This window comes from Penicillium cataractarum (genome assembly GCF_028827025.1).
Source record: "Penicillium cataractarum strain IBT 29864 chromosome Unknown utg000004l, whole genome shotgun sequence".
Lineage (NCBI taxonomy): Eukaryota > Fungi > Ascomycota > Eurotiomycetes > Eurotiales > Aspergillaceae > Penicillium > Penicillium cataractarum.
Window position 1 is genome coordinate 2,339,443 of NW_026622740.1, and position 14,806 is coordinate 2,354,248.

At 49.7% G+C, this 14,806-nt stretch overlaps 6 protein-coding genes across 6 annotated transcripts; 2 read left to right on the top strand and 4 right to left on the bottom strand.

Annotated features, from left to right (window-relative positions):
* Window positions 1-220: 220 nt before the first annotated feature.
* Window positions 221-580, bottom strand: N7496_005348 (uncharacterized protein; the record flags this gene model as incomplete). The annotated part of the gene is made up of 1 exon (XM_056698277.1): window positions 221-580. One exon carries the CDS (start codon window positions 578-580, stop codon window positions 221-223), a length of 360 nt encoding a protein of 119 aa, XP_056556802.1.
* Window positions 581-979: 399 nt separating this feature from the next.
* On the bottom strand, window positions 980-3,307 carry N7496_005349 (Zn(II)2Cys6 transcription factor; the record flags this gene model as incomplete). Its single annotated transcript, XM_056698278.1, has 3 exons — window positions 980-2,495; window positions 2,548-3,042; window positions 3,111-3,307. The coding sequence occupies 3 exons, from the start codon at window positions 3,305-3,307 to the stop codon at window positions 980-982; spliced, it is 2,208 nt and encodes a 735-aa protein (XP_056556803.1).
* An 869-nt stretch (window positions 3,308-4,176) lies between these two features.
* On the bottom strand, window positions 4,177-5,633 carry N7496_005350 (putative cytochrome P450; the record flags this gene model as incomplete). The annotated part of the gene is made up of 2 exons (XM_056698279.1): window positions 4,177-5,465; window positions 5,525-5,633. The coding sequence occupies 2 exons, from the start codon at window positions 5,631-5,633 to the stop codon at window positions 4,177-4,179; spliced, it is 1,398 nt and encodes a 465-aa protein (XP_056556804.1).
* Window positions 5,634-6,569: 936 nt separating this feature from the next.
* N7496_005351 (uncharacterized protein) lies at window positions 6,570-8,286 on the top strand (the record flags this gene model as incomplete). Its single annotated transcript, XM_056698280.1, has 3 exons — window positions 6,570-6,712; window positions 6,778-7,606; window positions 7,663-8,286. The coding sequence occupies 3 exons, from the start codon at window positions 6,570-6,572 to the stop codon at window positions 8,284-8,286; spliced, it is 1,596 nt and encodes a 531-aa protein (XP_056556805.1).
* Window positions 8,287-8,399: 113 nt separating this feature from the next.
* N7496_005352 (SDR family oxidoreductase) lies at window positions 8,400-9,773 on the bottom strand (the record flags this gene model as incomplete). The annotated part of the gene is made up of 4 exons (XM_056698281.1): window positions 8,400-8,978; window positions 9,049-9,231; window positions 9,291-9,418; window positions 9,479-9,773. The coding sequence occupies 4 exons, from the start codon at window positions 9,771-9,773 to the stop codon at window positions 8,400-8,402; spliced, it is 1,185 nt and encodes a 394-aa protein (XP_056556806.1).
* Window positions 9,774-10,420: 647 nt separating this feature from the next.
* N7496_005353 (uncharacterized protein) lies at window positions 10,421-12,437 on the top strand (the record flags this gene model as incomplete). Its single annotated transcript, XM_056698282.1, has 5 exons — window positions 10,421-10,630; window positions 10,660-10,910; window positions 11,028-11,757; window positions 11,817-12,016; window positions 12,134-12,437. 5 exons carry the CDS (start codon window positions 10,421-10,423, stop codon window positions 12,435-12,437), a joined length of 1,695 nt encoding a protein of 564 aa, XP_056556807.1.
* Window positions 12,438-14,806: the final 2,369 nt, after the last annotated feature.

The window sequence follows — 14,806 nt, forward strand, 5'->3', positions numbered from 1 at the left end:
TCGGGGCTACTTTTGGGTGCCGAGTGGCGCCGACCGAAAGCGGGTCGGGGGGAAATGCACGCCTACTTACTGTACAGACGGAGTACTGTAGTAGGGGAGTGTTGAATCGGCATTGTTCGGGGCGTGTTGGAAGCCCGGGTATTCTTTTTACTCCGGTTTTGCGGCTATCATTCTGTGAATCGATGCAGTACTTTATACAACCGAGACTCATATCTCCATTTCACCCCCGCAGCCGCTTCTGTATCCGCCCCCAAACAGACCGAATCCTCCCTCCACCTTTCCCGGACACTTTCGAACTCGCTCCTCCATGATCCTGCTGTCCTCGTAATCCTAACCCATCATCCCTAGAACCTCTCTGCCCAGATTCACCACCATGGCCTATCCCACCCTCCCATGCCTCCGCCTTCTGCTGAGCTAACGTCATCGCTTCAGACTGGACATCCTCTTCGCTTGTATCACCTTGTCTATCTGTCTGGAGTTCTATCTCGCGACGGCGCTGCTTTTCAAGGCCTCGGCGGGCGGCGGCTTGGATGTTGCTTTCGCCGATCATGCTTGTGCCGGCGGGTCCGGGGGCTAGCATTGTGTTGTCTAGCATGGTTGGTGATAAGGTAAGATTGATCTTGTATAGTTTTGAGAGAGCGTTGAGTATGGGGTGGTGTTCGTGGTTAGGTATTTGGAATGTAGAATGGATTTAAGGTATTCTATCATCGGAGCTTGTATTAACGCCATGGAACGTCGTGATTCTGTGGTCGTGACGTTCTTGGCGATGACGTTCATCGGGTCCACCTGACGAGTTGCAAGGCTGAACTGGTACATAGGCATGTCCAGCTGGCCAGGGCATCGAGTGCCTATTTTCTACTTCTAGTACTGTAGAAGAGAGGCGTTTGCATTTAGTACACAATCGCGCATGAAATGGAGTTGCCTCCAATGAAATGGATATCAACGAGCATCAAACTATATACAACCACTTAATCAAACATCAAAAACTAAAATCAGTGCTCGCAAAATCAAGCCAATCCCAACTAAGCATATCATCCACGGGTACATCTGGTATAGAAGCTCCAAAAGCACTCCCAGCACGATTAACCGCATCAATAATCTGGTCATCCGACATGGCCGAGAACTGCATCGGTTCCGTCCACAGATCCCCCGGTGGGAGAACGCGTTGTGTCGCCGTCAGCGAGGGACCCTGTTCACTCAGACAAGTCGTCGGGATAACGGGCTCGGCCAGATCGAGTGTCCGGGTATCAGTCCGAGGATGGGAAGTAGGCATGGCTGGTCCGCGACGGATGAGTTCACGTAGGAATCGTCCGTATAACACGGATGCACCGTTGCGGTGAGAGGGTGTTGCGCCGATTCTTTCGAGGACGCCGGCTGTTTCTTCGATTAGTGTTCGGACGCTGGGTGCCAGACTTGAGCGGCTGTCTCCTGGTGTCACGCTGAGACTGAGGGCGGAACATGCGGCGAAGGAGATCATGATGACGGTGTTGTTGGGCATGGATTTTAGCCGGGATTCGCCTTGGATGGCGGCTCGGAGGACGTTGAGTGCTGAGGATAGTCCTGCTGCGCGGAAGAAGCGTTTTACTTCGACCGGGGCGGTGGGGTGGTTTATTACGCCGCCGTACGTGGATAGTTGAGTGTGCGTTACTAGAATCTCGACGTATGGTGGCAGAGATCGTGGGCCTCCTTCGCTGATGGCTAGTGCCCATGTTGCGAACCAGCGTTCGTAGAAACTCTCGATGGTTGTCTTGATCGCTTGTGCAGCTTCTGATCCCGTGTCGACGATGCGATAGCTGTCACAACTTGATTTGACCTTTCTGAATAGCTCGTCCAGGTCTCGGCGCAAGACGGCCATCGAGTTCATAGGCCCGTCGCGGCGATCTGCGATGTCGGATCGATGCCAAGAGTCGCAGTTTTCGATGAGCGCCGTTGGAGGGACAGTATAGCTTCTTCCCCGGGCGAGACAGACTCCTCTTTCGACCACGAATAGCGCAATCCAGGTTCTCTCTCGCCGTCGCAGTAATCGACGGCCCCATTCAGAGTGAGGGTCGACGTCGTCAAATCCATCCATATGTAGTGCTCGCTTAGCATCTATGCAATCAGCCCGAGCTAATCGATGGAGCAGATCTTTTTCGAGGCTCGACGATGGCGTGACGATCTTGTTCAAGGAGAGGTCTAGGGCCACTGTAAGTGCCATCGCAATATACGAGCACGTATCATCGTCTCCGAGTCGTTCTCCAGGCGCCATCCACGGTACGTTCACCATAAACGCGAGAACAATTTCGACCGACCGGTAGCGATGTGTCGTGACCCGCTTAGCAAGCCATTTGCAATGTCTAGACAGCCTCTTTGACAGGGCAGCGGCAGACGGCAAGAACAGAGCTGCTCCAGACATGATCGAAGTAAATAAGAATGCGGACTGTGAGCGCACAAAGGATGCCGTATGTATAAGGGGATCCAGTCCCCATCTCGTATGTGCAAGATTTTGATAGAAGCTACGTTATAATATTAGCCTTGCTATACGAATGATTGTCAGGAACGACTTACAAAGAAAACAAAGACTCTGCCTCGTCAAAGGTGACAAGTCCCAGATCTACCGGATCCAAGTCCGGCCCAACATCCAGTTTCGCCTGCGCAGGTACAAAAAACGACTTTGCACTCACTTCACCCAAGCCACTACTGTCCTGCGGCACTGCCGAGGGAGCGACGGACGGGGCCGACGGCGACTTTTGAACATGTCGCACGCCTGTGGGAGATAGCTGCAGGTCTGAAGCCCTGGCCAGTAGCTGAAGAGGATTCTCTGCATCATCCAGAGTAAGACTCTCGTCTACCATCGCCTCACGAGGAGACAGCAGACCGCGCACACGACCGCCATCGACAAAGGCATCCGAATCCCCCGTTAGCTGGCCCTGAAATCGACTCAGCAACTCTTGGAGTCCTGAAATAGCTTTTTGAGCATCATCCGGACTAGAAGAGTCCACTTTGGGCCTCTTGATAGCCTGCTCAATCTGATGTATAGCCTTCTCCAGGCCCTTGCGCTTGCTACGATCAGTCAGCCTCCATACACCTCGAATACATCAACTCCGTCTCATGAGAGAAACAACACTTACTTCTTCACTCCCTTCTGCCGCCCTAGATGATGGCTCGGCACGATACATTCTGCATTGCTCTGTCGGCACTTCTCGCATCGCGAGTGACCCGCCGGGCGGTTACAACGGATCTTGCTTCGGCGGCAGTTTAGACATGCGGGTTGTTTGGCATTGGGCTGGTGGGCAGGAGACGAGTCGCTCGCCGACCGGGCCTCCATTTAGTTATTCACTACACGGCTGGAGAGGTCATGAGACAGATGTGGTACTGGGTTGGTCCATTTGCGCGTGGGCTCTTTTGGGGCGGACTTGACCGTCGGGTCGGCGTCGGTTGCGAGGAAGGTGGAGGAGGAGAGTTGACCAGGCCGAATCTTTGCCTCTTTCTCTTGAACTACTTCATCAAACCATAAATCTGTTCGCTTTCCAACCAGCCCTGCCGGGCTAGCTCAATCGGTAGAGCGTGAGACTCTTAATCTCAAGGTTGCGGGTTCGACCCCCGCGTTCGGCTATTCCTACAAATAACCTGAGATCCTTTCTTTTTTGTTTTTGATGTTTTGACTCGATTTGAATAAAGTGCTAAATTTGAAGAGGGATTCATCTGATGTTCGGTTCATTTTATCTAATCTTTTTATTCGTCGAAAAGGATTTACTAGAACCTATTATTCTGATATGGCGACCTAGGATTAGGTATGCGAGTCCTGGTGGGTGACTGGAATATATTACCGCAGCGAAAATATATATTTGCGACATCATGCCATTATGGAAGATACACCTTGGCAAGTAGGTAAGAATTCCAACGTATCTACTCGATGAGCCTACTCCCAGCCCAGGAGATTCTAAATTGGACCACTACGGTACTAATAGGACACCGAATGAACCCAGATAGGTTGTTCGAACTACCTTGTACAGCACCTTCAACATGCATAACAAGACTCGTTGGATTTCACTCATAACTAAGCTATTACACAGATTTGTGATTTGACACAGTCGCGTCCGCTGGTAATCAATTTCCGAAAAAAAGTACACATCCTAATCAACATTGAACATTCATCCTCATTCAAACAGACTCGGTCGGGTATATGGATAATTTTCACTTCTGGCGCGGGCTCATCAAAGTCCACATGTCCAACGGCTTAATGCTAAACGCGCCATTGGAATGCAACTGGTAGTTCTTATCCTCCAACTCGAACGAGACATCCTTGATAATGCTCGCCAGCGTGAAGAACGCCCACTGCCACGCCCACTTCTTACCGATACACTCGCGCTTGCCATTGCCGAAGCCCTTCTTCGCGGCAGCTGGTAGCTGATCCCATTTCTCACCGAGGACTTGCTCCGGCTTGAACTCCTCGGGGAATTCGAAGACGGCTGGGTCGCGGTTGACTGAGTTTAGGATTGCGATCATGGGCTGTTTGTTGGAGATCTGGTACTCGCCGCCTGCCAACAGCACGGGCGTCTTGTCGTTCTCGTCCGCGGGAGGGATGGGCTCGATGTTGAAGCCCGGAGCGGTGGCGGAGAGACGGATTGCCTCGCGGAGACAGGCTTCGACGTAGTTGAGCTGCTTTAGGTGGGCGAGGTCGATGGGGCCGTCGCCAACGACGGAGTCGATTTCCTCCTGCGCCTTCTTGAGAGGTTCGGGGTTCTCCATCAGGTAGTACAGGGCGTAGGAGACGAGGTTTGCAGCGGTAGCCGCGCCGATGAAAATGGTCACGATCTCATCGAGATGCTCCGAGTCGGTGAGCTTCTTGCCGGTCTCCGGGTCGACGCCGTTCAGAAGGGCATCCAGCATATCCTTGCGAGCTTGATCGGGGTTGTTAAGGCGGCTTTTTTTAATGTCCGTAGCATAAGCGCGCATGGTTCTCGTGAGAGACCAGAAGCGACCCAGATGCAAGAGATTCAAAGGCATTGGGCGCGTGGGTCGCTTCATCGCCTCCATTGTAGCACCTTCCCACGCATCGACCATCTTCCTCGCCTTGACGGATTCTGCGTCCGTTCCGAGCACATGTACCCTCTGGTTGAAGAAGCACTTCATACAGGAGGCCAGCAGAATCCGGTCCACATCATCGGTAGCTAGGATACGCTGCTTGGTGCCGGATGTCCATTTCTTGGTCAGATCGGGGATGACCTCGGCCATGTCGGCGAAGACAGCGTCTGTCGCCTCTTGGGTGACGTGCGGGTACATGATGCGGTGGGCTATGCCCCATTCCGCCATCTCACTGTGTTTGGCAGTGAAGAGACTGTTGTGCACGGAAAAGCGAATTTCCAGTACGGGACCGGTCACACATTTGCGGAATCTTGTTTCGTCGCAAATTTCCTCGAGAAGGGCGACGCTGCCAATGAAGACAATCTGGTGGCCGAGCGCGTTGATCTTGAAGATGGGGCCTATCGTTCATGATTAACTTGGTTGACTTGGGAAAGCTGTTTCCAACCTCGGTACCTACCATATTGCTTGGCTAGCTTGTTCAGCGAGTTCCAGGTCTCGTTGGGGTTGACGTCAAAGATGTTACCCAGCAGCGGCACGCCGGGTGGTCCAGGAATCTCAGTAGGCATGATGAGAACGAGATTGGGGTATATCGCTTTAGAATACACAAAAACAACAGCAGAAATAAATCAGAGGAAGAATCAGGGGAGAGCAGGAAAAAAATTAAGCTGAAGCGACTCGAGAGCGGGGAGAATGCAAGGGCCTAAAAAGAGCAGAGACCAGACCCTCTCCAGCTTCCGCAACTCTTCAGCTTGCATGGTTTCCCGATCGACAGATCTCATTGACCTTGTTCATTGGACCCGGGAAGGGAATTAGCGTCTGTCAAGGCTCCATCGTTCATCACAGCTGGTAAGATCGGCGCGATCGCGATGTAATAGCGCAGATTGGCGGGTGCTGATCAAGCTCTGATAGGCAGTTCAACAGAGCTATCTGGAGCCCATCTGCAGCCCTCGGGGGCCACATCTGGAGAGGTCTAGCGCACTACGGGCTGTAGTGTAACCATCGGTAGGCAATGAGGTTCATCAGAAATGTCAGCCAGCCAGCTTGCTTTCCGCGGAGCTTTCGATCATCATGCCCCTTCGTGTTCCATCATTCTCGGAGTCTTGATCCATCGGTCTCCGAGCATGTTTCTGACCGCTCTTGCAAGGCATATCCCCCTTTGTTTAGTCTGTGGGGGTCCTGCTGGTTTGTGCGTTATGCTGATGATCGTCTCCATCTTGATTGGCGTAGTGGACACCACACACGGCCTATCCCGAACCACAAAAGTCTGAGTGGCTGTCACTGAGCTCGGGGCGGCGAGTGGGTCTGTAGTCCGTGGTTGAAGTGCTGGGAGGCTTGTTGACATCATGTTGATGGTCCGAGGGGGCTTGGGGTGGGGGGGGGGGGGGGGGCAAGGGTTCCATGCTGCAGCTTCCTCCAAGGTAGACCTGTAGAATGAGCGACCGAGTTCTTCCAGGAATAGTTCGCGGGTGCACTCACCCACTCATCTTGCAGGGATCATAAGCATGACCAGTCTGTATCCATACCCACCGATCCCCGCTGATTGCGAGGATAGCCTCAAGCCATCATCGGGCAGGGCATTGCCTAGGGAATTGACCCTGGTTACCAGTCAGAACCCCCTCTTCCCCCTTCCCTTCCCCCATTCGTCGTTTTCTAGTTAGAGTTATCCCCTTAAATGCCGTAGTGCCCGTCGTGTTGACGCTTGGTGCCGAGTTATGCAGAAACACGATCGGACAAGTGGGGCTCGCATGAAGAAGCTGCCCCTCGAGCGCTGAAAGAGCCAACCGTGACTCTCGACAATGAACGACTAATACGGACGCATCATCGCACTCTGGGACCTTGTCCCTTTGTGTATGAAACCACCGAGGCCGATGGAAAGTCCATCTGGGTCGTAAGCATTGGGCCCAACGTGCCAATGTACGACACGCATGCCGGCGGGCGCGAGATCCACATCCATCCGGAGTATTTACTCCCTCAACTGTCCAAAGTGTATAGTGGGAGTCGCCCGGATCCCCTGCGTCGTCGGATCAATCCCCGAAGGTTTCTCACGGCTTCGGATTTGGAAATGTTGCGTCGATTCTTTCCTGCAGCCGTTGGGGCTCGCGTGCTCATCTCGGGGTTTATAATCGTGTTGTTTCCCACTCGCAAGGATATCGAGGCTTCGTGGTTGGAAGGATGTGTGCCATCATTTGGTCTACTGCGATTAGGGTATGGGAATGCAGTTCATTACCCAACGGTCGCCGTCGCCGATAGTGGCAATGCAGTCGCTAGCACGCCTGAGAAGAGCGAATCTGTCACATCCCTGGGTCTGAAACTGCGATTTGCAGATGATTCGCAGGGCATTGCGATTGCGACTCACGGTTTTGTTGATATGAAAACCGCCCAAGGAAACATTGCGCACAAGGAGAGAAGCTGGCTGGCAAAAACCAAGTCGACATTTTCAAAGGCGACAGCGATGAAAGTCAAGGAATGTGTTAAAATGGCAGCTGCAGTGGACTCGCCGCTGGGAAAAAGCGTGTGGTTTGTCCAGGAGCCAAAAGAGGTGAGTATGGCAGTCAGTAGAGTTGACTCGTGACTGCTCGTGGCTGACGCGACCAGAAAATCGGCCATGTCACGACAACGTACGACCATCACATCGCTCGCTTTTCCACTTTCCCTCAGACCATCGATCACGACACCTCAATTGTGACAGGAGATCACCTCCCAAAGGTGTTGAATCCTCCACGCGCGCCCCGAATCACCGGCTGGGGCAACTATTGCGACGCATTGGATGGCCAGTTGTCCTTCACGATGGCACTTAGTGCATTGAGCGAGACATCCAAAGAGAAGAGCCGCATGGATCCATTCGGCACCATGCAAAAAGCTGTCGTCGAGGGATCAGAATATCTGTGGAATAGAAAGGCACGTACGCAATCGGCTGCGCTACTGTGGCGAGCGATGCACGACGGCACCGAGATGGAAGGGCTCTCTGGATCGGTGCTGTGCCTGGGAGAACCGACGGATCCTAATTGTCGTGCGGTTTTGTTTAAGCACTTTGAGACGCCAATCAGTCCTCAGCACTTTCATGTGAGTGGCGTGGCTTCTGCTCGGGGTGATACTTCGTGGTCGAGTATCAATGGAGGCTTTGTACTTCCTCCTGAGATCCGCACGGCTGAGATCATTTGCGAGACGGATGAGTCTACAGGACTGCCGCTAGAGGAGCAGGCATGGGATATCGAGTAACGAGGTCAGGTAAGGCCGGCTACAAAAAATTGGGCAGGAGTGAAATGGAGCATCGCTTCCGGAAGGTCGTATCCTGATATACTAATATTCTCAGCATCTATCTTCCCATTTATCTACAACATGAGTTTCGCTTCACGCACACGGTCAAAGGCAGTATACCAGGAACTCTCGGTGCTCAACTCCCCATTGAAACCCAGAGCCCTTGCCTTGCTCAAATCCAAGTTGCGATCAAAGTCCATGAGTTTCATCACACTTCCTCTTGAGCCAGTGTTCCGAATGCTGGTGTACATGATATCTTCCTTGAGACCACGCTCCTTGCAGAGAGCCTGGAACTCCTCCTTGTGGCTCTCAACGTACTCAGGCCCGGTCACGGCATCATCGCTTGGCCCGACGCCCTCTAGCCCAAAGTACGAGGCGAGGATTGGCCAGCGCTTCTCCCATGACAACGGAGTTGCATCATCGCCGATGTTGAAAGTCTGGGCGTGGACGTTGTCCCGGGGCTGGAGGGAGGCATGGATACAGAACTGTGCAATGATGTCCTGGTTGGAATCTGTCGACAAGAGTTTCCAGCCAGCTTCGGTGCCGGGGAATGCGACACGAGCTCCGGGTCCTTCGAGGGCTCGGTAGAGTCCCAGGAAGATTCCCGTGGTTTGAGCGATGCAGTTTGCATTTCCGAACGGAGCAACGCCAATCTAGGATGTGGTCAGTATAAGTAGGGCTTTGGCCGAGTCACAATAGAACTCCCGTCTTTGTCGAACGTACGATAATATCTGGCCGAACCTCGCACCATGACCAGGCTTTACCGGCAGACAATTCATGTAGCAGATCGACCATGTGATAGTAGAAAAGATTCTTGGCATATTCGTCCGGAATACGTGGATAGCTTTCTTTCAAGGGTGTCTGTCCTCGGAAAGGGAATTTATCGAACATCATGACTCCGTATGCCTATCAAGGTGTCAGGTTTGATTATTTTGGGAAGACGAAGGGAGACTCATGAATGATACCTTAGTACCAGTAACGAGGGTGACAAATTTCAGCGCAGGAGACAGATCCTCGATAGACTGCACCGCAGCCCGTAGCATCTCCTTGTTCAATCGACACTCCTCTGCGCCATCGCGGCTCTCACGATAAGCTAAAGAATTGAGGGTCAGTATACAAGAACATAACACGTCATAAGCATGAATATCTTTACCAGCATAGTAAATATGGCTAACAGTCTCCACAGATGAGATCTTGCCTGCAAGGGCCTTTTTCAAAGCGATATCATCCCCAGCCGAAAGATCGATGCCAGAGACGATCTGCAGTCGATCGCCAGCATCGCGAGGCCACCCAGCATCCTCAGGCTTGAAAGGACGGTTTGCAATAGCAGTTACTTTAGCAAAAGTCCCCGTGGTAGGGTATCCGGACAACAATTGGTTTACCAGAGCCCAGCCGTTAATTCCGGAGCAGCCAAACACGATGGCATGATTATTTTGGTTGGTAGTCATTGCAGGGGGGATCTAGACACAGACAAAGTACGTAAACTGGTTCAAAGTTTGGGAATAACAATGGACATTGGTGCGCGCGCGTGGGAAGAGAAGAATAAGGAGGATTTGATTAACGCGGACGTACTTGTTTAATATGGATAATATTCCGAATATGGTACCGTTACGGGGCTTTTTTGAGACAGATTATTCATTTGACTTGCGAGATTGACAGGAATCACGCTAGTTGGTAAACAATAAGTAATGAAAAGAGAGGCGGGGCGCCTGGCGTGGTCTGCAAGTCGAAGAATACAGTAATAGGATCGAAGATTATAATCGAATACTCCGTACAGTAGTATGGACTTCGCTCGGTCTATCTATGGAGGAGTTCCAGAAAATACACGCTGCAACATAGTGACCACGTTGACTCCGTCGATCAATTCTGCTCTGGTGCGATTAAAGTAGCCTGGTGGTACGGCGGACGATATCGGCCAATCTCCAAAACCCCTTCCCGCCCTTACTACCGCCCCCATAAGTAGACTAGCCTACTAGGCCCTTGTCACCGCCCTTAACTATCTTATATAACCAATCAATCACCTAATCCTCCTCCATCACCATCGAATGCTCCTCCATTATCATCGAATGCTCCTCCATTATCATCGAATATCACTATGCCCCGGCCTTCTGTTAACCTTGATCCTTACCAGGAGGAAATTACTAGGCTTGTTTATGCGAATTCTACCAATGAGGATATCTGTGCTTTCTTGCTAAATACATATGGTATTAGGATCTCTCCTACTACTTTATGTAGACGGCGAAATGCATGGGGTCTTCATACTCCATATCTTACTACCAAAAGGATACTCCTAATGAGATCAATCGTAATCAGATAGTATATAACCTTCTTCAGCTATCGTTAGATACGCAGGAAATCCTTCGTCTCTTACAAAAGAAGGGGATACCATCATCTGAACGTTCTCTTTATCGTATACGGCAAAAGCTTGGTGTTAAGCTACGTGTTAACGATGCTGCTGAACGAGCGTCTCAGGAAAGAATTATTGAGAGGATTCTTACTGCAGAGGATCAGATTGGAGATATTGAAGGATATGGCCGACGTTACCAGCAAATTCACCTGCGTAGCCAGGGAGTTTTCATCGCAAGGTAAGTATCATATGGTCGTGTTTATCGGTCATATAGTCGTGTTCATCGGTCATATGGTTGTGGTTATCGGTCATATGGTCGTGTTGGTTAGCGATATGTTTACTAACGATTATATAGAGATCGTGCCTATGAAATCTACCGAACTATTAACCCAGATGCGATTGATGACCGCCGGTCTGGCTTTCAACGCCGACGAGGTGCCTATATATGCGATGGGCCTAATGCAATTTGGCATCTTGATGGCTATATGAAATTAGAACCTTTTGGTATTGAAATCTACGCAGCAATTGATGGCTACTCTCGATATGTTATATGGATATATATCGGGATATCTGCACGTACTGCAGTAAGTGTCCTTCGGCAGTATCTTGATTGTGTGAGATCGAATGGGTATATACCACGAAAGCTTCGGGTTGATCTTGGTAGTGAGACGGTATTGATTGGTGATGCCCATCTTACTCTACGAGAATCGCTTCTATCACCATCGAATACTCCTCCATCACCATCGAATGCTCCTCCGTCACCATCGAATGCTCCTCTATCACCATCGAATGCTCCTCCGTCACCATCGAATGCTCCTCTATCACCATCGAATGCTCCTCCATCACCATCGAATGCTCCTCGATCACCATCGAATGCTCTTCCATCACCATCGAATGCTCTTCCATCGACATTATCATCAGTTTCTCGGTTTCGAAACTACTTTATCTACGGGCGTAGTATTGATAATCAACGTATTGAATCCTGGTGGGGGCAGCTTGCACAGTCAAGTCTCTTCGTCTATCATGAGTATTTTAATATACTCTTAGGCGATGGAATCTATTCAAAGCAGTGCATTCCTGAGCAGGTAAGCAGCGGTATATCCTCGACAATTTAACCTAGTAATCCCTACTAAAAGATGTCTAGATAGTACTTCTTGCCATCTACATGCCTATTCTACGAGCTCGCATTCAATCATTCGTGAGCAGTGTATGGAATGTACACCCGATTCGTAAACAGCCTAAGCGGCCACATGTCGTTTCTGGTAAACCAATGATGAATTACCACTATCCTCCCGAAGGTATTCCTGATTGTAAGGAATCTTTTGACCCTTCTCTTCTCCAGAGGTATGATTCTATGGTTAATTCCTTATATTCTATGGTCAATTCCTTCTATTCTATGATTCATTAATCGTATACTATGATTCATTGATCGTATACTATAATTAATTCATCTTATATTAGGCTCCAGGAGGATGTGGCAGAATGGGATCCTGCTGAATACCTTCCACCTTCTACACTAGCTTGGTGCCGTCTACAATTGATAGAAATTGGCCAGCAAGAAGTGGGCGAGCCGTTTGACCCTGAAGACCCTCTCATTCAGCTTCTAGGTGATAGAAAGCAGCCATATCGGAAGGTATATGAGACTATGCGTGCTCGGGCCCTTCTACACGACCAATTAGGTACTTTACCTATATTAACACTAAGTATAAAACCTACCGGTGCATTCTCATGGGGTCCGAGCGCCCAATGGCATCAGGGCGCATAAGCTACTTAATCTATAAGATTAGAAGACGGCATAGCATATTCTCTCTTTCATCGAACATATTCTCTCTTTCATCGAACATATTCTCTCTTTCATCGAACATATTCTCTCTTTCATCGAACATATTCTCTCTTTCATCGAACATATTCTCTCTTCCATCGAACATATTCTCTCTTCTATCAGGATGGCATCTGAACTATCTTTCCCCCTCGCTACTCTACAGGCTACTCTTAAACAGCTATTAGAGACTATATCGGCAGCTACAGATCCTTCTTCATCTACATCATCATCAACAAGAACACCAACAGCTACACCAACACCATTATCATCATCGATATCTGATATTTCGACATCAGCTTCGCATATTCCAGCATCAGCTTCGCATATTCCAGCATCAGCTTCGCGTATACCATCGCAGCTCAATTCGCGTTTTGGAATGCTTTCTGGTACTACTAGCCAGGTTCGCAGTGCTTATATTGGACGCCCACAGGCAACTATACCGCCACCACCACCAGAAGAGGTCACAATCAATGTATCCTTCTATCTATTAATAGAGAGTGAGGATATTATACCAATTAAAGGTAATATACAATCTTCCCTCTATCATATACTTCTATATTCTTACCATTTACTTCTATAGGTGCACATATCTCTACCAACATAATTCCTTCGCAGGAATGGCTCACTATGGGTAGTTTTGCATACTCTCTGGTACAAAAACTATGTTACCTACCTATTAATTTCGAATTCAACCACGACGATGAGGCATTCCTAGCTAGGACGGTTACACAGTATACAAAGAAAGGACCATTAGAAGCGCAGTATCTCCTACCTACTAGTCCATCTGGGTCTACTAGGTGGACTTCTGGTCAGTTATGCCGATTGGTCAACCAGGAGAAGGGGGCAAAGGTCTTCTATGTTATTATAAAACGATCAAAAGAGACCGTGGAAAGGATGGCACATGGACTACCATCTCGAGCTACGATATCAATTGAAAGACAGCTAGGATCTATGGAAGACTCGGCAAGCATCATGGAAGACCCGGCGGGCATCATGGAAGACCCGGTGGGCATCATGGAAGACCTACCACGAAGGAAGCGAAGACGTGCTACACCACCACCAGTGACGCGGCGGAACTTACGTCGGCGACTACAAGGATGACAGAGACTATGTATTTATACTAGAGGAGGGAATTACTACTGTCGGTAAATCATGTACTTAATAGTTATATAATTTAAATTATCCTTTTATTATATCAGTCCTTAATGACGATAGAAGAGCATTCAATGGCGATGGAGGAGCATTGGATGGTGATGGAGGAGCATTGGATGGTGATGGAGGAGTATTGGGTGATGGACTTAGAAGTTTAGATGTAATTCTGCCGTTTTTCTGCCAGTTCTATCTAGGGGTTTTGGAGATTGGCCGTTATCGGCCGCCGTACTGGTGGCTTGGTGGCTTCAGGCTGGGCTTGTTTAGTGCTTTTATTGGCAGGGGTTGTCGTAAAACTTGACTAAAAATGGGTTGAATTCATTCGTATCCACACAAATGCATTATTAGCGCGACTTCAACGACGGGGATCCCGCCCGGTGCCCTAATTGCTCGACGTCCACCGCTGATCACGCCAGATACCAATTTCTGAGTCTTGCACTTTGATGATCGCCTGATAAAAGGCCTCGATTGAGCCATTGAATCGACCACCATGTGAAGACTTGAATGGTCGCGATGCTACTTTCATTTGATGTATGAAAGGCAGTGATAACGCCGAGGTACGTGGCTGTATAGGGCAGACCTGTAGCTAAATCTAAGGCGACCCACTCGAGGATCCATTCACCCCGCTTGTGTTTCGAAGATACAATATTCCCATGCCCGTGGTCCTCTAGGGCATTTACAGTAGTACTGAGTTCTTGAATTGGGACCTGAATTCTTCCGGTGGCGCAGAATAATGTTTCTTGTCTGCGGCTGGGAAGATATTAACTTAGGACGCGGCGAAATGCCCCGCTCCGAAGGATTCGTACTACTATAGGAGAACTTTGAACAATCAAGCTCAAGGCTGAACGCTAATTACCAATTCCATTGGCCCCTCTTGTTAGCCCCTTTGGCTGGCAAAGTTTGGGTTCGACTGGGATGCTGAGACCAATCCAGAACCCAGATCAATGTGCGCATACCAACAAGGTTTAATCTTGCAACGCTTGTATTTTGGAAGAATGGGAGATCCATGGTCGTTGATATCATTCTGCCAGACCCCTTTTCTCTAATTCTTCAGTAATTGTGGTCACTTTTTGAAGAGAATTCTAAATATCGCCCGCTAGGGTGAGTCCTAGACGGCCTGTCCAGCTTTTTCTTTTGTCGACAGATCTCCGATCTTTGTCAGT